Source organism: Lontra canadensis, unplaced genomic scaffold (assembly GCF_010015895.1).
Source record: "Lontra canadensis isolate GAN:19392208 unplaced genomic scaffold, GSC_riverotter_1.0 scaffold38, whole genome shotgun sequence".
NCBI classification, from domain to species: domain Eukaryota; kingdom Metazoa; phylum Chordata; class Mammalia; order Carnivora; family Mustelidae; genus Lontra; species Lontra canadensis.
Window position 1 is genome coordinate 2,133,668 of NW_022631032.1, and position 27,908 is coordinate 2,161,575.

Below are 27,908 nucleotides of genomic sequence, written 5' to 3' on the forward strand. Positions count from 1 at the left end.
GGAGAGAGGGAGAAGCAGACTCCCCACAGTGTGAGGAGTGCAACGCAGCCCAGTCCCAGGATCCTGAAATCATGACCTGAGCCAAATTCAGACACCTAACCAACTAGTTGAGTGCTCTGTTGCTCTCGCCTTTTAAAAAATTATCACTAATTTAGTGACTGGGAGATTTTTATTTATTCAGTGTTTATAGGTTACTCAAATTACTCCACATTTGGGGAATCCCTTGAAGGGTCTGGGTCCTTTTGACATGACTGCCTGAGTTTTTGAGCATGTCCTTGCTTTCTGGCACAGTTTTCCCAAGTTCATTTTGAGCTTTCACTGTCTCAGAACTAGAATCAGCCAGCATAATGGCTTCTGTTTCTGTGTTTCACGAGATTGCCTTTCCTTTTGAGACATTATCTTTGAGAGATAAGCAAATATAGAGGCAGATGACAGTCTTCTAACTATAGCCTTTTGCCACAGAACTGGTGAAATTAAATTTGAGAAATACTCCTGTTCTAAACATATTATGGTATTAATAGTTTAAAACTATTTAATATATTCTTTCTTCCTTTCTTTGAAAGACTCTCATGTATTTCATAAGAATGGGTAATAATAATAATAACCTTATTTTCAAATTGCATAATTTTAAAAAGGCACATTCACAGACATGATAATATTTTGAAATGCCATAGGAGCATGGATTCTTATCCTATTGTATATGAGACAACCAGGGTTTGTTCTTAAATATTTGGAGCTAATACTCACTTTAGAATTCAGCGAACTGTTGTTCAGAAATGTTGTGAATGCCCAAACTTACATTGTTACCATATAGAAAAAGAGATTAGAACTCAGAAGTTCAGGTTTCAAGGCAGGTGTTTCTATCTTTATTTAATAACTTTCTTGGGAATTGGACTTGTTACCTAGGCAAATGAAAATATCATAATAAACTTAAAATAAGGAAAGAAAAGAACTAGTTAGAATAGAGATAGAAATATAACAAGATAGTTTGTTTAAAAATATTTGCAGAAATATTTGACATAAGAAAATGAAATCCTCTGTGTACCAGAGGCTGCTGAAAATGGTTTGGTGTATAATAAATTCTGCCATATTTTTCTTTCCATATATTTATTATTAATTTTAAAAATAATCGTACTAATACTTCTTAGCTTGTGCTTTTGCAGCTTTGTGTTTCAGCATGTCTTAATAATGCTTTAACTGGCTTTTTATATCTAGCCACATTTGTCACATTCTTATTGATTGCTGCCTGGTATTCTTCTAGATACTGTTCTTTTTTGATAGGCATTTGACCTATTTCTTTAATTACCAACTGCTGAAGTTGAACCTGGAGCCAGTTATTTAATTGTATTTGAGCCATTAAGAAAACTTGAGCATTTTATTCTAAGATCTTTTTCTGATAATAGACATTAGACTGATTTAAAAATATTTATTTTAATCTCTTTTCTGAAATAAGGTGGGATTTTTTTTTTAAATTTAGCTTTTAAAGTTTTTGCTTTAAAAATACCCAGGGGCACCTGGGTGGCTCAGTGGGTGAAAGCCTCTGCCTTTGGCTCAGATCATGATCTCAGGATTCTGGGATCAAGCCCCACATCGGCCTCTCTGCTTGGCGGGGAGCCTGCTTCCCCCCCCTCTCTCTGCCTACTTGTGATCGCTCTCTCTTTCTCTCTCTCTCTGTCAAATAAATAAATAAAATCTTTAAAAAAAAATACCCAGAAAGCAAGAACTATTTTATTTTTAATCATTTACCACTCTTTCATTTTTCTTAACGAAAACTACTTCAGTGTTGAGAGCTCGGTCATTAGTTTACAGTAATGTTTTTAAATCTCATCAAGTTCTGAGCAGGTATAGATAAATTCCAATTAAAGTTTTCAGTAATTGTTAAGGTTTTTAGTTGTTAGTTTACATCACGAATGGGCAATATATATTCACTTTTCACTGCCTTATTTTTCACCAAAAGATAGAATTACTAAATACTGTTCAGGGTGCCTGGGTGGCTCAGTCAGTTAAACTACCTTTGGCTCAGGTCATGATCCCAAGGTCCTGGGATTGAGCCCCATGTAGGGCTCCCTGCTCAATGGGGAGTCTGCTTGTCCCTCTCCCTTTGTTCCTACTCATCTGTGTGCTCTCTCAAATAAATAACTAAAAGCTTTAAAAAAAAAAATGCTGTCCATAGACTGATAATTTCTATGTTAGAGTAAACTGCCGTTTTGGTTTGTTTTCAGAAAGAATGAAAAAGAAAAGTTTTAAATAGTTATCTCATTTGCTTTATTCCTTTTTTAAAGGAAATAACTAATTGCTCAACTCCTCTATTTCTTGGTAAAAACATTTAAAGTTACACAAACACTACCAGCACTACCTTTTATAGATTTACTTTTGGGTTGAAGTAGAGTATTTGTTTTTCCTGAAATTCTCTGTTTCCAGGTCCTTCTTTATGCCATTCCTTTCAACTGGAATGTCCATTATCTTAACTCCATCTTGCATGGCCAGCTCAGAAATCTTCCATGTAAGGTCATCAACCCATCTTTTAGCTAAAACTAATCTCTTCTGAATACCTGTAGCACTTTGTACTTTTCTTATGGGACTTAATATTTTACTGTTATTTGGGCTCTATTTCAGTCTCTTTTTAAAAAAATTAGGGGTTTTTTTTGTTCGTTTTTTGTTTTTTATAATTTTTCTTTTGAAGATTTTATTTATTTGACAGAGACAGCAAGAGCAGGAGCACAAGCAGGGGATTGGGACAGGGAAAGCAGGCTTCCCGCTGAGTAGGGAGCTTGATGGAGGGCTCGAGCCGAAGGCAGACGCTTAACGAATGGAGCCACCCAGGCGCCCCCCCAAAATTTAGTATTTTGAAAAAAATTTCTGTCTTTGGAAAAATTGAAAGAATAGTAAGATAAACTGCCGTATTGTCACATTTTCTTGTTTCTGTACGCAAACAAGCTTTTATTTTTGCTGACCCATTTGAGAGCAAATTGCAGGCATTGTGAATCTTTTACCCTTAAGTACTTCATGTATCTCCTATGAACAAGGATATTGTTATAAAAAATTTTTATTTTTTTATGAATATATCTAAAAGTGCCTAGTATACAATTATGACAGGATATTTAAAATTAATATAATGCCATTATTTATACAGTGCTATTATCAGTTCATATTCAAATTCAGTACCTTTTTAGTCTTTGGCACTACCTATCCTATAATTCTGTATCCCTGAAGCAGACCTCCACTTTGGTTCTTACTATGGACTTTGGAAGAGAGCTGACAAAATTTTATAATACAGCTTTATGAACTGTCACAATTTTGAATTCCTGCCTTTGAAATAATTGGCAATCATGTATTGGTGGTTGGTGCCTTTTCCTGTTTATCAGAAGAACTCAAGGTTCTTCTCCTTGACGTTCTATTTTTCTAGCAGACGTCTCTCTCTCTCAGAGATAATATGACACAAAGACACTAGTTTGACCTCTCCATCACTCTACCCACCACCAAATTTAGTGTTCTCTCATTCCAATTTTTAAGCAATATGTTATGAAATAGTAAATAAAAAGCACTAAATTTGAAATAATGCACAACCCCTGTGCAGAGCCCTTGTAATGAAAAAATTAGTAGGTATACTGAGTGAATTGTACATGATATATCTGCAGGTGATTTCGATGACCACTCTGCTGTTATTTTACATTCACTATTACATTATATTTTCATGTTTATATCTTAGGACAGTCTTATCCCAGCATTTAAATGATACTTGCAAGTACAAGAACTGAAGGATATACCCCCAAGTCAGTAACTTTGAAATGGAAACAAAGTATAAAGAAATGCTGTGAAGGAAGTGAAACAACTGCCATATTATGTCACACTGTTAATCTAGGAGAAAGCTTGGCAAAATGTTATCCAGTTACTGAGAAAATAAGTCTTTGTTAAAGTTTAGGTGTGCCACAGTGGTTATAAATTTATATGCTGCAAGAAGGCATCCCAATATGTCTTGAATTATGAGTATGATTATATGATGTTTCTAATAGCTAATTTAGGTAATTTTGATTGTTCCATATTGGCATCTGTTACTATTTTCAGTATTAGAACAGTGATATCTCCTCATGTGCTCTTAAACCCTGCCCACCCCCTTTTTGAACTGGCAAAGTGATACGTGCTTATTGTAAAAATTCCTAACTTAATAGAAGTATGTTTTCAATTATGGACAGTCACCTTGTCAGATAATTAGCACTAATAGCTTCTTTTGCTCTTGATCCCTTTCTCTTTGGAATCTCATTCTCTATTCTCATTTAATATCTGTAGCTTCTTTCTCTTTCTCAGGCCTTTGTACCTGTCTTTATCCTCTAAATATATTCAGATATTCTCCTAAAATAAAAACAAAAAGGTGCTTCTTAGTAGGACCTGATAGCTTACCTTCTCTTCTTGAAAAAGTAATTTACCTTTTTTCTTTCTTTCCTTCTCATTCTTAATACACTGTAACCTGGCTTCTGGCACTCCTTTTCCAAAGTTACTGCTCTCTCATTTTCAGTTATTTACCTTAAAAAAAAAAAATCTGTGATTACAAAATAATTCTGGCATATCTTAAAAAAATATATATATACAGAAAGGTTATTGAAAGTCTTTTTAAAACATTTTTTTCTCTGAGATAATCTCTTTTTTAAGCATTTGATATATTTTTGTTCAACTAATCCTATATGTTAATTAATGTATTATTTAGCTCAGACATGCATATTGAAAATGAGAGATATATACATATCATTCTGTAACTTGGTTTTCCAAATCTGTATATTTAGAAATATTGTACTACATTATATAATGTAGAGCAAATTGCTTAATTTTGCTTCTTTAGCTTCATCATCTGCAAAGTAGAGATGATAACAGAGCTCACCTCATATGTTTCTTGTAGTATGAAATGGGATAACTTATGCAAAACTTAGATCAGAGTCTGACACACATAGTAAGTATCAATAAATGTTAGATTTAAAAAAATAAAGAACCTTTATGGTATGCCTGGGTGGCTCAGTCAGTTGAGTGTCTACCTTCGGCTCAGATCATGATCCCAGGATCCTCGCATGGAGTCCTGCATCAGGCTCCTTGCTTGGCAGGGATCCTGCTTCTCCCTCTGCCTGCTGCTCCCCCTGCCTGTGTGCATGCATGTGCGCTGTCTCTCTCTCTCTGACAAGGTCAGAAAGATAATAAAATCTTGAAAAAAAATAATCTTTAGTTGTATTAAAATGTTGCATACTCATTAGTAATTTATTGAGGTAGCAAGGATAAAGAACCTCTTTTTTTAGTCTTTTCCCTATGTGTTACATTTTAGCAGCAACTTTTCATCTGTTGAAGTTTTGTTGTAAGGTAGCAGTTCAGTCACATCTGCAGGGTTCACTTGTAATTCTAGTTCTCTTGCTATTTCCACCACATCTCCAATTATTTCCTTCACTGGAGCCTTGAACCCCTCAAAGTCATCCATAAAGGTTGGAATCAATTTCTTCCAAATTCCTCTTAATGTTCATATTTTGAACTCTTTCCATGAAGAGTGTTTTTCTCATGCCACAGATTTTCTTAATGGCATCTAGAATGGTGAATCCTTTCCAGAAAGTTTTCAGTTTACTTCGCTCAGAACCACTAGAGGAGTTACTATTCCATGGCACCTATAGCCTTACAAAATACATTTCTTAAGACTTGAAAGTTGAGATTACTCCTTGGATTCATGGGCTACAGAGTGGATGTTGTGTTAGCAGGTATGAAAAGAACATTATTCTCATGATACATTTACATCAGAACTCTTGGGTGTCAGTGAACAGTAATATTTTAAAAGGAATCTTTTTTTTTCTGAGCAGTAGCTCTCAACAGTAGATTTAAAATATGCAGTAAACCATGTTGTAAAAAGATATGCTGTCATCCAGGGTTTGTTATTCCATTTATAGAGCACAGGCAGAGTAGATTTAGTATAATTCTTAAGTGCCCTAGGATTTTCAGAATGGCAAATAAGCTTTAGCTTCAACTTCAAGTCACCAGATACATTTGCCCCTAACAAGACAATCAGCCTGTCCTTTGAAGCTTTCAACTCAGACCTTTCCTATAACTATGAAAAGTCCTAAATGGCATCTTCTTCCAATAGAAGGCTGTCATTTACATCAAACATCTGTCTTTTAGTGTGGCCACCTTCATGAATTACCTTAGTTAGATCTGGATAACTTGCTGCAGCTTCTATATCCGTATTTGCTGCTTCACCTTGCTCTTTTATGTTATGCAGACATCTGCTTTCCTTAAACCTCATAAATCAGCCTCTGCTAGTTTTAGACTTCCTCTGCAGCTTCCTAACCTCCCAGCCTTCACAGAACTGAAGAGAGTTAGGGTTTTACTCTGGATTAGGTTTTGGCTTAAAGGAATGTTGTATCTAGTTTTCTCCTATATCCAGACCATGAGAACTTTCTCCATGCGGCAGTAAGGCTCTTTTGCTTTTATCATTCATGCATTCATTGGAGTGCAACTTTTAATTTTCTTTGGGAACTTTTCCTTGCATTCATGACTTCGCTGTTTGGCACAGGAGGTCTAGCTTTCAGTCTGTCTTGGCTTTTGGCATGCCTCCCTCACTAAGCTTAATCATTTATAGTTTTGATTTAAAGTGAGAGATGTGTGATTCTTCCTTTTATTTGAATGTTTAGAGGCCATTATGGGGTTATTAATTGGCTTAATTTCAATATTGTTGTGTCTCAGGAAGTAGGGAGGCCCAAGACGAGGATGAGAGATGGGGGAAATAACTGGTCAGTGGAGTAGTCAGAACACACACAACATTTATTGTTTGCTGTCTTATATGGGTGCAGTTTGTGGTGCCCCCATACAGACACCAGAGATCACTGATCACAGATCACCCTAACAAGTGTAATAATAAAGTTTGAAATATTGCTAGAATTACCAAAATGTGACACAGAATCATGAGGTGAGCAAATGCTTTGGGGAAAATGGCGCCAGTAGACTTGGTTGACACACAGGGGTGCCAGAGACCTTCAATTTGTAAAACAAACAAACAAAATCCATTGTAAAGCAAAGTGCAATAAAATGAGGTGTACCTACACTTTTCTGACTCTCTTAGGAGTTTTTCCATTGTTTTTGGCCCTGTGAGAACTCTTGGGATTGTTCTCCCTGTTTCTTTATACAGTTCTTCCCCCAAGTGTCCTTACAAGTATGACTGATCAGAAATAATCTGAAGACTTGAGAAGAATTATCTGGATCTGTTGAGCTCTCTCTGTGTAATTGTCTTCTCCCTGGTACTCTTACCTATGAATATTAGACACCTTAGCCTTCCTGAATTCTCATCTCTCTTCTTACCTTAGATTGCTGGGCTTTGTTTATTTTCCCCTTCCCTCTGCGGCAGCCTGGAGACTTTTTTCAGGCATTTATGGGACTCAACCTCATTTGTTTTCTTCTCACAAGGATCACTGTTTTGCACTGCCTTTGTTCAATATCTAAAAATATTTTTTTCTTATATGTTCTGTTCTTTAGTTTTAAGGTAGGAGAGTTGATCCTTTCTCTGTTCTGTCATGGTTGACAGTTGCCTATATATAGAAAGCTGTTAGTATTCTAAAATACTGTTAATTATCTTATGTGCCCGAATATTAGGTGAAGTGTAGCCATCCCCAAATGCTTATATTTCAGACCTTCTGAAGTTGCTCATGTTATAGGGTAATTTCTAAATTATTTTGCACACAAATTACAGTTTAAGAAGAACACATAGGCTTGAAATGTCCTTCATGCAAGTTTGGATGTTTATAGAAAATACAATGAGTGTAGAATGTAACACAGATTAAATAATCATGGCTGAGTATGACCTTAAAAATCATCAAGTATTGGATATAATATACAATCTTTTTTGAAAGATTAAAAAGTATGTTGATAAAAGTGGCCATATTATAGAGATTCTGATATATACCTACATAACAAATGGGGGAAATTGTGTATTATGTGAATAGATACTAATAGTGATTTGAGATAAAATGTCAGGTGACATTTTAATATATAGATTCAAAAAGTGCAGCATCTAAACGATTTAGAGGGAAGTGAAATTGATGTTTGAGGTCAGAATGATTAGATGATTTTTTAAAGTGGCTGTATTACAATGATGACCCTAACATTAAGGTGAATATGAAGAATTTGATGGTAATTGTTTTCTGAATGTGACTGGAATAAAATACTTTAGCCATATTATCTTAATAATATGTGTTGTTAAGTATATATATTAATTAAGTCAATTTAAAGTAGATACTGATTATTTCATCTGTATTCTTACAGGCTTATATTTGATCTGGCAAAACTATCTTAATCAGGTTTTACTAGGAAAATGGGGTATCTGATTTTCAGGGTCATTTAAGAACTCTTATAATTTTGTAATCACCTATAGTTTAGATATTAGAACGGCTGTTTGTTAATTCAACAAATATTTATTGCACCCATGTTACATTCTGGTTACCAGGTGCTAGGGATAAAGTGGTAGTTGAGTCTTGCCCCATTAGAACTTAGAATCCAATGAATTGAGAAACTGAGACATAGGAATCTTGTAAGTGGAAGGACTCTTAGAAACTACTGAGTTTTTTTTATTTTATAAAGGGGGACACTGAGGCGTACCTCCTGCCCCAAAAGAAGGTGGCTACTTAAAGTTAACAGAGTCTGTTTCTGACTCTTGGTATGGTGATTTTCAACCTCCACTGTTAGGAGGTCTGCCAGACTTAGGATTGTGTTCTCTCTGGGCTAGACTATTTTAGATATCATAAAATTTTTGCATAAATTTCAGAACACTAAGGGAGAAACCAGCTGAAGAGTTTCACATACCTTTCTTTTGCCTATTATCTAAATTGTTTTCAGTATTTTTCCTAAAAAATGTTAAAGTTTAATTATTTGTGGAGTCGTTAGCCTTGAGTGGGCTTATTCTTTCATGTTAGGAGCAAAAGTTTGTTGGGGTGGTAGGAAGGGAAGAGGGGGTACTCTCAATCTCCAACCAGGCTCTCTCTTCTGTATGGGGGAAAGGATTTGTTGGCCCATGGTGGAATTTACTTCTGCTCACCTCAAGCCCCCATAGCCACATTTATGTATATAGATTTACAGCTCTAACTGGCATTTATTGAGCACTTAACAAGGTTGGCAGTTCTTTTAGTACTGTGCACGTATTGTTTAATCCTTGCAGTAGTCCTGTTAGACTGTTCAAGGTAAACTTCCACTGGATATGTCTTAAGTGTATCCCATTAGGATTGAAACAAAAAGCTATCACCTAATAGCCAATCAATAATAATGATGATGATGCTTATTATATGAAAGATATAAGTGGTATACATGTATTAACTCTTTCTTGTAACCCTTATAATTAAAGTTGCTGATGTAGCCCATGATACCTGAAACATTAGGTGTAGAAGTTAGGTTATAAGAGGCAAATGGCAACAGTTTAGTAATTTAAATTGAGGTCATTCATAATACCTGTAGACCATGAGGAAACCTGATGGACAGAAATTGCAGGTAGTTCTCTTCCTAACTGTACATTTTTAAGGGGAGGTGGCAAGCTTGTGAGACTGAAAGCCAGCTGCATCTTTCTTCCTTGTCCCCTGTCAGCCTATCTAGTTATATTTCACAGTGATCTTGAGGATAGGACATTAATTCACAATTCAGAAGTAGTTAGGTTACTGCTGGGTTAAAACAAAGTCTTGTTGAAGAGTTTGAAGTGTTACAAAGTTATAATTATCTTTTTGTGGTGTTTATTTTTTTTTCTAAACGACTAGGTAAAATGGATTTAGTAAGGCACTAAAGTTAAAATCTGGCTTCATTGGTTAAGTGTTGGGTTTTTTTTTTTAGTAAAGAGAGAAGAGGTAAGTTTTAGACATACTATTTTAAATTATTGCATTTTGTTCTTCCTTCTCCCCTTCTTAAAAATACCACATGGAATATTCCATTCATTACTGCTTGAGAAAGTCATTACTTTGCAAGCTGCAGTTGCTGAAATGGTTTAGTGGAAGAAATGTTTGCTTGCATTTTTTTAAGTGATTTTTCTTTTTTGGAAGTTTTTTTTTTTTTTTTGAATATCCAAACTGTAGCAAGCAAGAAGCAGATTTAAATTTATATCGGGGAAACCTCTTTGTGGAACATTTCATCAGATGACTCCTTGTCAACCTCATATCTTGGAAAGAGGGATTAATGAAATAGCATCTGAAGCAGCAGTGAACTCTTATGGAATAAACCCTGATATCTTCCACGGTGTTTTGTGGGATAATTTCAAGTTCTTCAGATATAGATTACATAAAGAAGATTGTAGGGCACGTGACACATTCTGGTTTCTTGTATTTTGGATAGTAGAAAAATTAATACCTCTAAGAATGGATTCTGGAGAGATCTGATCATAGTTACAACTTTTTATCTATGGTTTTATCTCACAACTTCATTTTTTAATTTTATTTTTAAATTTTTTATTCATATGGAACTTAAAATAGTTTGCAGTAATCTGCTTTACGTGTAAAATATTGTAATGGTAAAGTAATGGATTGCCTGTGCATTGTAACCACAAAGGTAAGATATAGTATGCTTTCTCCATTTCATTGTTAGTGACAGAATGTGAGAGGCCTTTTTGTTCATAATGTATTTTGAAAACAAAGTGTAACATTGTTATATATTTAAAAATAGTTGAATCCATGTGATGCTTAGTTTGTATTCTTTAGGGAAGGTAATATTTTGAAATGTGTTTTAAATGGCTAAAAATAGTGTATTGAGTGGATTTTGTTTCCCTCTGAGATCTATAGGAAGCTTTTTTCCCATAGCAAAGGTTTATAAGGCCTTGATTATATTTAAATCTTATAAATATATTATGAAAGTTCTCCCCCTCTGTTTTAATTTTTGCCCCAACATATGATAATGGTTTAAAGTATAACTCATTTTGGGGCACCTGGGTGGCTCAGTGGGTTAAATCTGCCTTCGGCTCGGTTCATGGTCTCAGGGTCTTGGGATGGAGCCCCGCATCAGGCACTCTGCTCATCAGGGGGCCTGCTCCCCCCCCCAACCCCACCCCCCCGCCACCTCTCTGCCCACTTGTGATCTCTCTCTGTCAAATAAATTAAAAAAAAAAAAAAGTATAACTCATTTTGAGAACGGTTTCTAGACTGTTCTATCAATTGTAAAAATAGTTAATTTTTTTTCAAGAATTAAAAAATAGTTAAGTTCTGATTGTTTTGCCTTTGGAAAGATGTTGATTTGGATTTAAAATGATTAAACTTGTAGAAGTACTCCTTAAGGAAGTACTTATATTTAAGTCTGTTTTACTTATTGTCCTCAAAGTGCAACATACTCTGCTTAATCTCCCAAGTTCGGTTTCTTTTATTTCTGAGCACCAGTTTTTGGACATTGTGTCATTGTATAAGATTCAGGATGCTTATATTTTCAATTTTTACATGGTCTTTTATGGAATAGTTTACTTTGTTGGTTCTTATTTCTGTAACTTAAGATGACAGTGATTGTTAGACAAAATTGTTGAGATTGTCAAATAATGTTCAGTAATAAAAGTAAATTTGTAAATTCTGAGAATATGCTGTTCCTGTATAGTGAATTATTTCTCACAAAAGGAAAAGTAAGAAAATTGGTGGAAATTAGTTTTCTTTGCCTGTTGCTCAAAGAGTTACAGTTCAAACAGGAGTTTTAATCAGATACAAACATGCCCATTATCTGGTCCCATCCTGTTTATAGGTGATGTCTTGTACCTCTAAGTAAAATGTCTTATTAAATATTCTTAAACATTGTTTAAAGGGCAAAAAGCCTGGAAAACAGGTTTTGGGTTCTTTTTCTCCAGGAGTTCTTTTCATGGTTGTCTGTGGTTAGTTCTTCTAGTGATTTACCTTTTATCACTTCACTCATTTTGATTTTGATTTTTGATATTATAGTCACCTTACCTGAAATACTTGCTCTTCTCTCATTCTTACCCTTCTTCATAAAAGAATGTTTGCCTTTGACCCTTTCTAAACAAGAGAGCTGCTGTTGTTAAAGTATGGGATCAATATTGTAAAGTTTTTATACATTTTTATTATGTAACTGTTAACAAAGAGAAAAGATGTAAGTTTGAAATTAGGAAGCCTAAAACATTATTTGTAGTTACTTTTGAAAGAGTAAATTTAAATAATTTCATCTATTATTAGAAATAAAACCCTTGAACATTTAATGACTACAGCAGGAAGAGGAAAATTCTTAATTTTCTTTTCAACTAAATTGCTTCATGTTTTCTCTCTTGGATCTTTTCTCTTTTCTGATCTTTAGAGAGCTTATTGGTTTTTATATGTGTTTTTAAAGTCTGACAATATAGTTGATGTAATTCTATCATGTTAATACTAAAACACCTTTCCAAGTGAGATTTTTTTTCCATCATCCGCCTCCCCTTTCTCCCACTTGTGTAGGCACAGTGAGCTAGGTTGGCATGTTGCATCACTGCTACCATGGATACCCTTAAGAACAGGCATGTGGGTTGAGCTAAAGCAATGATGATTAGTTTTCTGGGTTTTTTCCCCTCGTAACTGTGTGTTCTTCACAATGAAGACTCTTATTTTAAAACGTTTGCAAATGACTAGGTTGTGAGATGTGATGACTAAATCATCACTGCTACTGAACTGCCAGATCTTGGCCTCTATTTACAGTAGTATTAATGTCATTTACTAATTTAAGATGATCATAAATAGCTCTACATTCTTTTTCTGATTAATATGTTTTAAATACTAATGTTTGTTTTGCCTCTTAATGAAAATAAAAATGTATTTTCTCTTTGAGTTTTAAAAAATATTGTTCTGAATTTAGATATTTTGCAGGGGAAAAAATTCTATTGAGTCTTTCTATCATTGCAGTATTTATGATTATCATTAATATACATACATAGATTTCTATGTAGTTCAGTCAGCTTGGATACAATATGTTGTGCTTTTCACATAATGTCTTTCTAAAAGATACTTATTTTTGTGTTTGTATATTTTTGTGTTCTTAGCTAGCTTCTTTGTAAATGTATGTCAGTTGGGGTAAAGTTAATATTGTCAGGGAGCCAGGCAGATAGGTGTGGCTTTATCAGACTCTTTATCACATAGGAAAATTAATTTGGAGGAATATACAAGGTCCAACAAGAATGATTTAGTAGTATTGTTATATATGGTATGTTTTCTTTTGTTAGTGGTAAAGCACTATGTATAAGCTATAGCTGTGGGCATTCATAATCTTTAGTATAGAGGTTTTGCAGCTGTCCATTCACTTCTGAGAGAAGGGAGTTCCATAACTTTAGTACCAGAATTCTTGGAGTAGAATTCTGTTCTTTTCCATCTTTTGTTATACTGCTTCTTTATCAAGTATAAAAAGGATGTTCTTTGTCTCTGTTTCTTTTAGGATCATTTAGCAGAAGTTTAGGGGGCAGGAGAAAGACCTGAAAAGAAAAAGAAAATTATACTGTATGTTCTTGATTAAGCTTAGAAAGGAGAAAAGGAACTTCTATGTTTCAGGAGATTCTCTTATACTCAGTACCAGTTGTTGTTATTTTATTATTTAACTCATTTTCCAAAACTTGGAGTCCATATTAACTGCCGTTGGGGTGGTATTTGAAGTTGATACATGGAGTCTTGAGAGTCTCTTCCAATTAAGGATTCCCAATACATTTGTTTTAGGAGGTATAGACCAGGTTTTCATTATTTTTGTTATCAGATCTTTTTTTCTTTCCCCCCAATTCCTGTGAGGTGTTTCCTTCCTCTTTGAGATCTTCATGCAGAATAATTTCCTCTGTTTGCAAGTGCTTACCCCAAATCTTATTAACCCTTCAGATTCCAGCCTATATATGACTTCCTCAAGGAAGCCTACCTTAAAGCCCAAGATTAAGTAAGGTTCCTCTACTTCTGTAAGTATACTTTACTATTCCTTTATAACACACACTGTATCATATATTTATGTGATTCTTTTTTAATGTATATTTCTCTCACTGTATGGTAAGCTTTAAAAGTAAGACATCTTTTTCCCCAAGGTATTTCTGATGCCAAAGCAAGTGTCTGAGTACCTACTTAGAGTGGATACTCAGTAAATAATTGTTGAATGTATGAAGCTTTGGTACAGATGTTCCAAATTTATGGATTAAAGAAGAAGAGTATTTTACTTTATAATGGATTTTAAGTCTTATTTTGAATATGGTTATATGTTGAGATCCTGGAAATTGTCACTAAAATTTATCTCTCTGTATTATAATGGATTTAAAAGGATCCAGAAAGCGGCCTGTCTCCCAGTGTTTTCCACCTTTTTCTTAGTTTATAATGTCTTGACACTTGACTTACGAGTTACTTAAGTATTTGACTAATTTGTTGACTGATTATATACATATAAAGTGTGTTTTTTCCTTGTGCTTTATACCTAATTTGGGAGAGACAGATCCTTTTTCATTTTGGGGGGCTTACTTCTATCCCTAGGCTGAAAATTAACGTTAAGTAACAACTTCACTCCAATAGAACTTTTTGCAGTGACATAAATGTTATATATCTGTCCAATCCACCACTACATGAAATGTGGACATTTTGACAGGGGAACCTAATTTTAATTTTAACTAATTTATACGGAGTTAGATTACTGATCTATAACAACTATTCCCATGTACCAGCCAACCCTTCACTTACTCCTCCTGAATTTTTTAAACCTTTCTTTTTGAGGGGGCAATAAACTCAAATATTACTCAAAATAAACTCAAGTATCAAAACTGTCATTAAAGAGTTTATATAACTATGTCTCATTTCTTTCTCCGTAAGAAGCTGCTTTTGTTTTTCCTATCTTGGATGTTTTTATTTCTCCTTTATGCAGTAGGTCCTTTGTTTTTCATAATCTTGTGCTCCTCATCAGTTTTACGTACTTAAAATACCCTGAAGTTCTTCATTTTTGCACACAGAGCTTTTCCTCATTCATTTTTACAGAAATAACAGTATTTTATTGAGTGAATATATCATACTTTTTTTTTTTTTTTAACCAAACATGAACTTTTAAGTGAATGGCATATAACAACTGGTTCTAATTGGGGAAAGATGAAAGTTGGATCTATGCCTAATACTGTGTATCATGAGAAATTCCAAAATATTCAGAATATATAAATGTATTTTTGCTGGGCACCAGAGTTCATTCTTTTACAGTTAAAAACTATTTTGGTAAACAACTTTGTATGTATGTCATTTTATATTTGTACAGATATATCTGTATGATATTAGGATTGCTGCTTTAGAGTGTAAGGAAATCTGTAATTTCAGTAGCTATTGCCAAACTCTCTTCCATTAGAATTGTGCTATTTTGCATTCCCACCAGCAGTGTATCAAAGTGATTATTTCCCTGAAACTTTGTTGATGGAATGTATTTTAAAATTTTTGGATTTTTGACAATTTGTTAGGTGAGAAATGTATAAATGTAGTTTTAATTTGCATCTCATATTCAAGCAAGATTTATTACAGTTTTTCTTTTGGGTTGTTGGTCTTTTTCTTAATTTTTAGGAGCTCTTTATATAGTGAGGAGATTAGTCTTTGTAATAGGAGTTGCAGGTGTTTTTTTCCTTCCCCTTCTCTTTCCCCCTCTTATACTCTAGAATTTCATTTTTAAATTTTTGGACCGTTTGAAGATTATCCTGATGTATAGTATTATTTGGAACTGTTTTTTCAGTGGTTACCTATTTGTTCCAGTGTTGTTTATAAAAAGTCCATATTTATCCCCACTGAATTGAGATGCCACTTTCTGACAAATAAATTATCTTAAGTATTTTTATCTACTTCTAGACATTCAGTTCTGTTCCATTGGTCTGTATGTTCATGAACCAACCGAACGGTGTTTTACTTATTGAAACTTTTTAGTATGACTTAGCATCTAATATATTGTTTCTCATTGATTTCTTTTTTTGAGCTTTTCTTAAAAAGGAGGTGGGGAGGATTTTTTCCTGTTTTTTTTCTACATAAACTTTAGAATCAACTTATCTAGCCAAGAAAAGTGTTTTGGTATTAGAAATACCTTCTACATAAGTAGTACACCTTAAGGAATGTTTCCTGCCCAGAAGAGAGAGGCAGGAAAGCTGGTTAAATTTATCCCTTATAAACCTTTCCCAACTATTAGTATAAACTCCCACTAAGAGGCTAGACAATATTTTTGATTCCCTAGCCTGAGGAGCAGGATTTTAAATTCATCGCTTAAGACTTCTTAACAGGTGATTTCGGTTAATCAAAGGCACATTTCACCTATTTCATAAATTTTGCCTAGCGTTTTGCTCCATGACTTCACCCGTTGACTAAAGTTACCTGCCTTTGACTAAATGAAATAGATTTATAGAAATAAACCAACTCTGGTTGGTGTTGGATGCCCACAGGTCTCTCTGTTTTGGGAATTCTAACAGGTTGAAGGAAGAATGCTGCCATCAGGTAGTCTTTTCCATGGCTGAGGGATTGGAGAAATATAGGGGACTTGGCAGAACAATGGGATCATTTGTATTTAATATATTTTGAAAATCCTTACACATTATTGGGTGATCGCCTAATAGCATTTAAAATGACTCCACTAAAAAAATTTGACTCCATTGTTTGGATGCTTTATAATTTATTAAATGAGTAAGCATTTGAATTATTTCTATTTTTTTCTCTTAACATGATGTACTTTGTGCTTAATCTCTGACCATAACCATGATTCTTATGTGAGGAATTTCTAGTATAAAAGATATGGGCATTTTCAGTGTTTTCATAAATATTGCTGCCACAGTATCTTAACTTTTATCACCTTCAGACTTTTCCCCGCTAACATGCCCTATTTTATATTGACTATGTTTTCTTTAAATTGTTCTTCATTTACATCTGGAAGGGCTCATTAGACGTCCTAATCTAATTCATGACTGAATTTCTTTGAACTTTCCAGAATATACTGTCTTGTTTCTTGACTTTCACCTTCTTGTTAGTTTTTAATATCCAGTCAGTCAGTGCTCATCTGGTGTTCACCTTATTTGGGACCTACTGAATTGGAATAATAGAGATTGTGTTTCAGGTACTACCCTTTCCTTTTACAATCCGGCTTTCAAGTGAATGAGGACTAAGACTTAATGTTTTTCCTATTTTGTTACTCTTGTTTTAAAATTTTTCATAGTCTTCATTCTGTAGCAATCACTCAACTGAAGTTATATCACTTAGTTTGGGCAGAGAGAATAAAGAAAAATATTTAAGAGCTCAGGCTCTAGAGACCTTTGAGTTCTAGTCCCAATGCTTGATTCCTGGACAAAGCACTTAATTCTTCTGTGTTTAAGTTTCCTCATCTCTAAAATGGGGAAAATAATGGCACCTACTTTACAGGGTTGTTAAAGATTAATTGAGCTCATACCTGTCAAGTGTGTGAAATGATGACTACCATATAGTAAAACTTTACTAATTGTTAGATCTTTTTATAATTCGTATTAAATAGTAATACAATATATAACCTTCTAGTTGGACAGAGCAATCTTTCTCTGACTCATTCTCTGTGTTTGACACTGTTGGTTTTTTTTTTTTTTCTAATTCCTGTTCCTTGCCTTTTATGACTAGTGTGCTGGTTCTTATTAGGAGTGGTAGATGGTTTAGGTACAGCTCTATCATTAGGGCATTCTGGAAGTAGGAATAAAAGGAAAATGAAAAAGGGTAGGATTTAAAGACACTTCTACCCCTGCCTGTTTATATTTTATCTGCCTCTTCTTTTGCTGCTTAGATATTAAAGTTAGGTTAATGCTCGTTCATTGAAGACAGCTTGCTGAGTCTTTGGTTGCCGTATGTTCATGAATGTAATAACTATGATACTTCTTTCAGTGATTACTGTGTGGTCTTCTTATATGGGTAAAGAGAAATGGTCCATATGTGGGAATAGAAACTTATTTGTGATTCCAGTGGGTACTCAGCAACTGTTAACTAGGTAGCTGATAGAGTGGTAGAAAATAAATCACCAGAGAAATGTTGACTTGTTGGCTTATTGGTTGGGAATTATAATAGAAAATTTGGCTTCTTTGGGTGAAATAACGGTCTTTTATTTAAATGTTCATATTTGTATGTGAGGGCATTTTTAGTTGTGCTAGGTTGTATTATAAAATAGTATGTTAGCCAGTAGCTAAGAAAGAGACCTTTTAAAAGAAAGTCCACATACATAGGTACCAGTTTTTTTTAAATTTTTAAAAGCTAAATTTTGATAGTAAATAGAAATGCTGCCCTCTACTGTTTGTTCATTGTTTTACTGCCAGGTAAAAATGCTCGATAACCTGTAGTAGGATAATTTTTTAAAGTATATGTATTATTAGATTGGAGTATAATTATATAAAACATTCTGATAACTTAGTTGTTAAAGTGTATTTATTGCTTAATGCCAACTCCCATTAAATGTGTTTATTGTCACTTTTGCTTTTAGAAAAAACTTGGATCCTGGAACAAAGTTCAGTTTAGTTTTCGGTTCTCATTTTATGTGGTGAGCCTTAAGTAGGTGCTAGATTGATTCCTTGTGGTTGTGTGATTCAGAGTTTGTACTGATAGCTTATAAACAAACTAAAAATAAATTTTATAGATAAAGATAATTTTTCTGCTATCGTAAATTAGTAGTATTTGCCATGCATGTTGAGGGACTGGAGAAGGGTGGGGGACTTGACAGAACAATGGGATCATTTGTATCTAATATATTTTGAAAATTCTTTTATATCATTGATTATAGTTCTGTAGCATTTTAAAATTACTTTGTTTTCATAGGTCATAAGTTTTCCTTAATTTCATTTATTGTACTTTTCACTTTGAGAATGTCTATTTGCTCTTTTTTGGGAATTCCATTTTTCTTTTTAAATTCATTATTGTGAAGGATATACAAAGTGGATACAATAACATAGTATCTCTTAATGCACTTTATATATTTAAAATTGCCGTTTTTGTCTTGTGCTAGTTCTAATGTCTTTGTCATCTGCGGTTCTCCTAGGGGTCTGCTTTTAATAGCTCTTCCCTTATTTGTGTTCTACTGATTTTTCTCGTATCTTGAAGTTTTTGTTGTGTGCTTTACATAGTGTGTAAAAAAAAAAAAAATTGAGATTAAACCCTTGTTCTTTCACTTTCCAGAAGCTAGAATGAAACTAATCAGTTAGGAGTTGAATTTGTATAGGGCTAGGTTGCTACATTAGTTACTTTTTGCTTACTGCTATTTTCAAATATATTAAGAGTGAGATCAGTTCTAGTCTTTCGTAAATTCTTTCAACCAGCAGGATTTTAGGTTCTAAGAACTTTGAGACTATAGAAATGTTTGACTGCTCTTCTATCCCAAGTCCCAGCCTCCTCCACTGCAGTTACCATTAGTATATGTTCCAGGAGCATGATCCAGGATGTGGGGATAACGAACTCTCCATTTTAGACTCTTCCAGGTTCTAACTTGTCAGGCCAACCCACCTGTCACTAAAAACTCCACTCCTTAGGACACCTAGCTGGCTTAGTCAGTAGAGGATGTGACTCTTGATTTCCTGGGTTGAGTTTGAGCCCCGGGTTGGGCATAGAGATTACATTAAAAAAAAAAAAAAAATCCACTCCTTACCCCAGCAGAGTTTCTTAACCTGGATCAGGCCCAGTCCTTTGCCTCCTCTTGCCTAAACTTGCTTCATTTATATAAGTGTCTGCCTTCTTAAGAAAAGGCTCACATTTCTTTGGGATTTGAATTCTTTAGATTAATTTGTGTTCAGAAATTTCCATTTTTTTCTTGATTAAACTTTTTAATTTTGTGGTGATTATAGATTCATGTGGTTGTAAGAAATAACACAGAGGTCTCCTGTGCTCTTTACCCAATTTCCTGCAATGGTAATGGTAGTATTATATCACTAACTAGGATATTAACATTAATACAGTCAAGATACAGAACATTTCCGTCACCACAAAGATCCCTCAGTTGCTTTTGCCACACCCACTTCCCTCCCACCCCCATCTGCTTCATAAATTCACAGCTACTACTAATCTGTACTCCATTTCTAATATTTTATCATTTCAAAAATTTTTTATAAATGGAATTATAAGTAGGTAAACTTTTGGCATTGGTTTTTTAAAAGTCAGCACAATTTTTTTGGAGATTCATCCAGAAAATTGTTGTTGTATATATCAGTAGTTGTTCCTTTTTGTTGCTGAGTGCTGTTCCATGATACGGATGAAACATTGTTTAACCACTCACCTGTTGAAGGATATTGGAGTTTTTCTAGTTTTTGGCTATTACGTATAAAGCTCCTATTTAACATTCATGTGTAACTTTTTTTTTTTTTTAAGATTTTATTTATTTGAGAGCGTGAGAGAGAGCATGAGGGGGAGAAGGTCAGAGGGAGAAGCAGACTCCCCATGGAACTGGGAGCCCAATGCAGGACTCAATCTCAGGACTCTGGGATCATGACCTGAGCTGAAGGCAGTCGCTTAACCAGCTGAGCCACCCAGGTGCCCTCATGCGTAGCTTTTTAATAAACTGCTGTCCAGGGTGGCTGTACCATATTATATTCCCGTCAACAATGGATGAATGATCCTGTTTCTCTATATCCTCATCAGCATTTGGTGTTGTCACTGTTTTTTATTTTAGCCACTTTCATAAGTGTGTTATGATATGTCAGTGGTTTTAATTTATATTTTCCTAATGGCTAATGATACTGAACATCTTTTCATGTGCTTATTTGCCATCTGTATATTCTTCTTGGTGAAATATCTCTTCGTGGCTTTTGCCCATGTTCTAATTGTTTTGGGCTTTTTTTGTTTTTTGTTTTACCATTGAATTTTGAGAGTCCTTTACATAATCTAGTATACTGATCCTTTGTCAGATACGTCATTTGCAAACATTTTCTCCCAGTTGGTGCTTGTCTTTTCACTTTTCATCCTCTTACTAGGGTCTTTCCTATGGAGCAAAAATTTTTAATTTTGGAGAAGTCCATTTTATTAACTAACACTTTCTTCATGTGTCATACTTTTTGTAACAAATCTAAGCGGTCTTTGCCTGGTCCCAGGTTCTGAAGATTTCCTTTTCTTTTTTTTTAAATAAGTCCATGATTTATTTTGAGTTACTTTTTGTGTAAGATGTGGGACGTAGGTTGAGGTTCTTTCTTTTTCTTTTTTCTGTAGATATCCACTTGTTCCACCACTATTTGTTGAGAAGGCTATCTTTCCTCTGTTGAATTGCTCTTACAGATTTGTCATAAATTGGTTAGGCATTGTATAGAGCTGTTCAGTTCCATTGATTTATGTGTTTATTCACCACAAATACCACACAGTCTTGATTAATGTAGCTACATACATGTTTTGAAATTGGATAGACTTGATCTCATCCATTTTTTTTCAAAATTGTCTTAGTTTTTCTAGTTTCCTTGTCCTTCTAAATTTTATTTTATTATTAATTTTATTTATTTGACAGAGAGAGAGATAGCAAGAGAGAGAAACAAGCAAGGGGAGTGGGAGAAGGAGAAGCAGCTTCCTGCAGAGCAGGGAGCCTGATGCGCGGGGTTCGATCTCAGGACTCTGGGATCATGACCTGAGCCAAAGGCAGATGCTTAATGGCTGAGCTACCCAGGCACCCCTGTCTTTCCAAATTTTATAGTAACCTACAAATGTCTTGGGATTTTGATTGGATTTTAATTGTGTTAAATATGTAAATTGATTTGGTGAAAATTAACATCTTTACTATAGAGAGCCATACCATTACTATTGGTAGTAAAGATGTTGGTTGAGTCTTCCAGTCTATGAAACATGGTATGGCTCTCTATTTAACTTATCCTTAATTTCTTTCATCAGCATTTTGTAGTTTTTAGTGTACAAGTCTGATCACTTTTATTAGATTTACACATTGTGTGTCACTTTTGTTTTGAGTGATTGTAAATGATACTGTAATTTTTTTTTATATCAGCTCCACACCCAGGGTGGAGCTCTGTGTGGGGCTTGAACTAATGAACTTGAGATCAAGAGTCAGACACTTAACTACTTGAGCCACCCAGGAGCCCCAATGACACTGTGTTTTTGAATTCAATATTCACATGTTCATTGCTATTATGTAAAAATACGGTTGACTTTTGTATTGTTGTCTTGTATCCTGTGATCTCACTGAACTCAACCTACTACTTTAAGAGTTTCTTTGTAGATAATTTGAGACAACACTGAAAATTGGGACAGTTTTATTTCTTCTTTCTATCCTCTATGCCTTTATTTCCTTTCATTGCCTTATTACATTGGCTAGAACTTCTAGCACTGTGTAGAGTAAGAATAGTAAAAGCAGACATCCTCCTCTGTTCCCAGTATTAGGAGAAAAACATTCAGACTTCCACAATTTATTATTTTATATATATATATATGTATATATAAAACTTATATATATAAAACTAATATAAAAACTTACAGTAAATAATAGCTGTTCTTTTTCAAGTTGAGCAAGTTTGCCTCTATTTCCCCCACTTTTTTTCCTGAGTTTTTATCATGAATCATGAATGGATGTTGATTTTGTTAGATGTTTTTTCTGCATTGATTGATGTTATCATGTCATTTTTCTTCTTTAACCTGTTAATATGGATGATCACACTGATTGATTTTCAAATATTGAACCGGGCTTGAATTCCTGCAATAATCTGTTAGTCATGGTTTAAACACTTGTTGTCTGTTGCTGAATTTTATTTGTTAATATTTTTTTAAAGATCTTTGTTTATATATTCATGAGGGTTATTGGTCTGCGGTTTTCTTTTTTTGTACCGTGTCTAGTTTTTGTTATCCAGATAAACTGGTTTTGTAATGAGGGTAATGCAAGCTTCATAAAATTAATTGAGAAATTCTTTTTGTTTGTTTGTTAGTCTTACTAGTATTTGTCATTTTTACTGATTATTTCACTGAACCAGCTCTCTGTTTCATTGATTTCTTTTTCTGTTTTCAGTTTTATTGCTTTCTGCTTTATCTTTGTTTTCTTTCCTTCTGCTTGCTTTGGGTTATTTTGCTCTTTTTTTCCCTCTAGAGGTGGGCGCTTAATAGATTATTAATTTGAGATTTTTTTCCTCTTAAGTCTGTATTAGTGCTGTAAATTTCCCTGTCACCACTGTTTTAGCTGTTTCTAACATATTTTGATATGTTGTATTTTTGTTTTCCTTTATTTCAATGGATTTTTTCACGATTGCCCCTTTCATCCTTGGATTATTTAGAAGTGTATTATTTTGTTTCCAAGTGTTTGGAGGTTTTTCCTGCTATCTTTCTGTTGTTAATTTCCACTTTGATTCCATCGTGGTCAGAGAACACACTATGTTTGATTACACTTCTTTTAAATTTGTTAAGGTTTATCTTACAACCAAAATATAGATAGTCTGTTTTTATATATGTTTTCTGGGCACTTGAAAGGGTGTGTATTCTATTGTTGGGTAGAGTGTTCTATAAATAAATTTATTAAATCCTAATTACTGGTGGTGTTGAATTTTTCTTTATCTTTCCTGATTTTCTTTGTGGTTCTGTCATTTGTAGAGAGAAGGTTGTTGACGTCTCCAAGTATAATTTGGATTTGTCAGCTTGTCCTTAGTTTTGTCTGTTTGTGCTTCACACACTTCGTACCTTTGTTGTTGGGTATATGCACATTTAGATTTAGGATGGCTATGTCGAGTCTTTGCAAAATAACCTTTTTATAATTATGTAATGTTTTTCTATGATCTATGAGTCTGTTTTTATGCCAATACCATATTGTTATGATGATTATAATCTTGTAATGGAGTTTGAAGTCAGGGTGCATGATACCTCCAGCTTTGTTCTTTTATAAGATTGCTTTGGCTATTTAGGATCTTTTGTGGTTCCATACAAATTTTAGGATTATGTGTTCTATTTCTGTGAAGAATGCCATTGGAATTTTGATGGAGATTGCATTGACCCTGTAGATTGCTTTGGGTAGTATGGGCATTTTAACAATATTAATTCTTCCAGTCCATGAGCATTGAATATCTTCCCATTAATCGTGTCAGTTCTTCTCCAGTTTCTTTTATCAGTGTCTTATAGTTTTTAGTGTACAGGTCTTTCACCTCCTTGGTTAAATTTATCTCTAGGTATTTTTTTTGATGTAGTTGTAAATATGATTGTTTTCTTAAATTATCTTTATGATAGTTTGTTAGTATATAAAAACACAACAGATTTTTGCATATTGATTTTATACTCTGGCTTTACCAAATTTGTTTATTCTAATAGTTTTTTTTTTGTGGCATTTTCTATTTATAGAATCATGTCATCTGCAAATGGAGTTTTACTACTTTCTTTCCAATTTGGATGTCTTTTATTTCTTTTTCTGCTTAATTTTTCTGGCTAGGACTTTCAGTACTGTGTTGAATAAAGGTGGCAAGAATGGTCTTCTATTGATCTTAGGGGAAAGGCCTTCAGATTTTCACCATCGAGTATGAGGTTAGCTCTGGGTTTGTCATATGTGGCCTATATTATGTTGAAGTACATTCCCTCTATACCTACTTTGTTGAAGTTTTTATCATAAATCTATGTTGAATTTTGTCAAATGATTTTTCTGCATCTATTGATCATCTGGTTTTAATCCTTCATTTTATTAATGTGGTGTATCATGTTAATGGAGTTAGGGATATTGACCCGTCCTTGCATTTCTGGAATAAATGTTACTTGATTATGGTGTATGATCCTTTTAATGTATTCTTGAATTCATTGTGCTAGTATTTGGAGTATTTTCACATCTATATTCAGCACAGATAATGGCCTGTAATTTTCTTTTTTTTCTCATGGTATATTTGTCTGGTTTAGGTATTAGAGTAATCCTGCTCTCATAAAATGAATTTGGAAACATTCCATCCTCTTTAGTTTTTGGGAAGAGTTTGAAGAGGGTAGTAGTAAATCTTTGAATGTTTGGTAGAATTTACCACTGAAGCCATCTGGTCTTGAACTTTTCTTTGTTGGGAGATTTTTGATTACTGAGTCAATCCTTTTACTAGTAATTGATTATTAACATTTTTTATTTCTTCCAGACTCAGTCTTGGAAGATTGTATGTTTCTAGGAACTTAGCCATTTCTTCTAGGTTGTTTAGTTTGTTGGTGTTTAATTTTGCAGAATAGTCTCTTATGATCCTTTGCATTTATTTGGTGTCATTTTAAACTTCTCTTTCATTTCTGATTTTATTCATTTGAGCCCTCTTTTTTTTTTCTTAAAGAGTCTAGCTAAAAGGTTGTCAATATTATCTTTGCAAAGAATCAGCCCTCAGTTTCATTGATCTTTATTGTCTTTCAGTCTCTTTCATTTATTTAGTTCAAATCTTTATTACTTCCTTTCTTCTACTGGTTTGGGCTTTGGTTGTTCTTCCTTTTCTAGTTAAGGTATAAAGTTAGATTATTTATTCAAAATTTTTTTGTTCCTTAAGTTAGGCCTGTATTGCTGTGAGTTTTCTGCTTGGAACTGCTTTTGCTGAACCTATTATGTTAACCTGAAAAATAAAACTACTACTTAATTTAATAGCAAAAATGGTTTTGTTTAGGAATAGTAAGAATTGCAAACGAAGACTTGGAAGCTACAAATAAAATCATGGGCGGGTCTGTAGAACAAGAGAGAGGGATTCTCTTTTATAAATGAAAGGGGAAGTCAGGAGGGCTGTTGTGAACAAAAAAAAATTCACTGGAGTAAATTGGGGGTGTGAAGAATAGTGGCTTTTCATTGGTTGAATTGTGACAGCCTCTTATTGTCTGGTTGTGTTGCTGTGGTGGGGGAGGGTGAAAAATTTTCTTCCTCCTGTTGGCATAGTAAAGTAATACACATAGGTCTATCTCTTCCTGTTGGGTCTGAGTTGAGATTGAATGGGTGGAGATGAGAGCTCCCCATGGGTTCTTTTTTCTTTTCCTTTTTTTCTTTAGTATTTTCACACATAGATTTTGGTATGTTGTAGTGCCATTTCAATTGTTTCAAGGTTTTTTGTTTTGTTTTGTTTTGTTTTAAATTTCCCATTTGATTTCTTTGTTGACCCCCTTGGTTATTCAGTAGCTCGTTGTTTAATCTCCACATATTTGTGATTTTCCCAGTTTTCTTCTGGTAATTGATTTCTAGTGTCATACCATTATGTTCAGAAAAGATACTTGCTATGATTTCAGTATTTTCAAATTTATTGAGATTTGTTTTGTGGTCTAACATGATGTATCCTATAGAATGTTCCAGGTGTACTTGAGAAGAATGTGTATTCTGCTGCTTTGGGATGGAATGTCTATGTGTGTGTATGTGTAGAGGGAGCAGAGAAAGGGGGGAGGGATAAGGGGAAGGAGAGAAAGCCCATCTGGTCTGATGTTTCATTTAGGGCCAATGTTTCCATATTGATTTTCTTTCTGAAGGATCCAGCCGTCAACGTAATTGTGATATTAAATTCCCTACTATTCTGTTGCTGTCAGTTTCTCCCTTTTAGATCTGTTACTATTTGCTTTATATATTAGGTACACCTATATTGTATGCATAAATGTTTGTAAGTCATATTTTCTTGTTGGAATGACTCCTTTATCATTATGTAATGCCTATCTTTGTTTTTTATTACACTCTTTGTTTTAAAGTATATTTGTCTGATAAAGTATAGCGAATCCCACCTTTCTTTTGGTTTCCATTTGTATGAAACTCTTCTTCCATCCCTTTACTTTGTCTCTGTGTATCCTTCCATCTAGAGTAAGTCTCTTGTAGACCACATGTTAGATGGGTTTTGTATTTTTACCCATTCATCCACCCAGTATCTTTTGACTTGAGGATTTCGTTCATTTATATTTTAGAGTAATTATCAATAGTTATGTACTTAGTGCCATTTTGTTCATTGTTTTCTGGCTATTTTGTAGTTCCTCCGTTCCTTTCTTCTGCTTTCTTCCCTTGTGATTCTTTAGTGTGGTGCTTAGATTTTTTTCTAATTATTTTTTGTGTATCTAGTAGCTTTTTTGCTTATGGTTACCATGTAACTCAAATAGAACAGCCTATGTATATAACAGTCTATTTTCAGTTGACATCAGATTAGGTTTGAATGTATTCTGTGTTTGCATTTTTACTCTACCCCATTTATGTTTTTGATGTCACATTTTACATCCTTTTATTTTGTGTACTCTAATTAATTGTTCTGGTTATTTTTACTAGTTATGTCTTTTAACCTTCATGTTAGTTTTATAAGTGAATACCCCACTACCTTTACCATATATTTACCTTTACCAGTGAGATTTTTACTTTCATATGTTCTCTTGTAGTGCCCTTTCTTTTCAGCTTAAAGAAGGCCTTGTAAATCCAGATTAGTGGTGATGAATTCCTTTTAGCTTTTGCTTGTCTGGAAAACTCTTTTTTTTAAAAATTTTTTAATTTTTTTATAAACATATAATGTATTATTAGCCCCAGGGGTACAGGTCTGTGAAGCGCCAGGTTTACACACTTCACAGCACTCACTATAACACATACCCTCCCCAATGTCCATAACCCCACCACCCTCTCCTTACACCCCTCCCCCCGGCCACCCTCAGTTTGTTTTGTGAGATTGAGAGTCTCTTTTGGTTTGTCTCCCTCCCGATCCCATCTTGTTTCATTTATTCTTTTCCTACCCCCCTAAACCCCCTTCCCCATTGAATCTCCACTTCCTCATGTCAGGGAGATAATATGATAGTTGTCCTTCTCCGACTGACTGACTTTGCTAAGCATAATACCCTCTGGTTCCATCCACGTCATTGCAAATGGCAAGATTTCATTTCTTTTGATGGCTGCATAGTATTCCATTGTATATATATATACCACATCTTCTTTATCCATTGATCTGTTGATGGACATCTAGGTTCTTTCCATAGTTTGGCTATTGTGGACATTGCTGCTATAAACATTTGGGTGCACATGCCCCTTTGGATCACTACATTCATATCTTTAGGATAAATACCCAGTAGTGCAATTGCTGGGTCATAAGGTAGCTCTATTTTCAAATTTTG

At 34.1% G+C, this 27,908-nt stretch overlaps 1 protein-coding gene across 15 annotated transcripts in view; it reads left to right on the plus strand.

The window, feature by feature from the left end:
- Positions 1–27,908, plus strand: part of DLG1 (discs large MAGUK scaffold protein 1) — a 253,340-nt gene that overhangs the window by 25,631 nt on the left and 199,801 nt on the right. Inside the window, exon 1 of one of the 15 annotated variants that reach the window (XM_032869327.1) lies at positions 10,073–10,533. The exons of the other annotated variants lie outside the window; for them this stretch is intronic. Within the exon in view, the coding sequence (XP_032725218.1) occupies positions 10,504–10,533 (30 nt within the window). The 5' untranslated portion in view covers positions 10,073–10,503. Of the gene's footprint in view, positions 1–10,072; positions 10,534–27,908 lie in introns of those variants that run through there. 15 annotated transcript variants of the gene reach the window in all.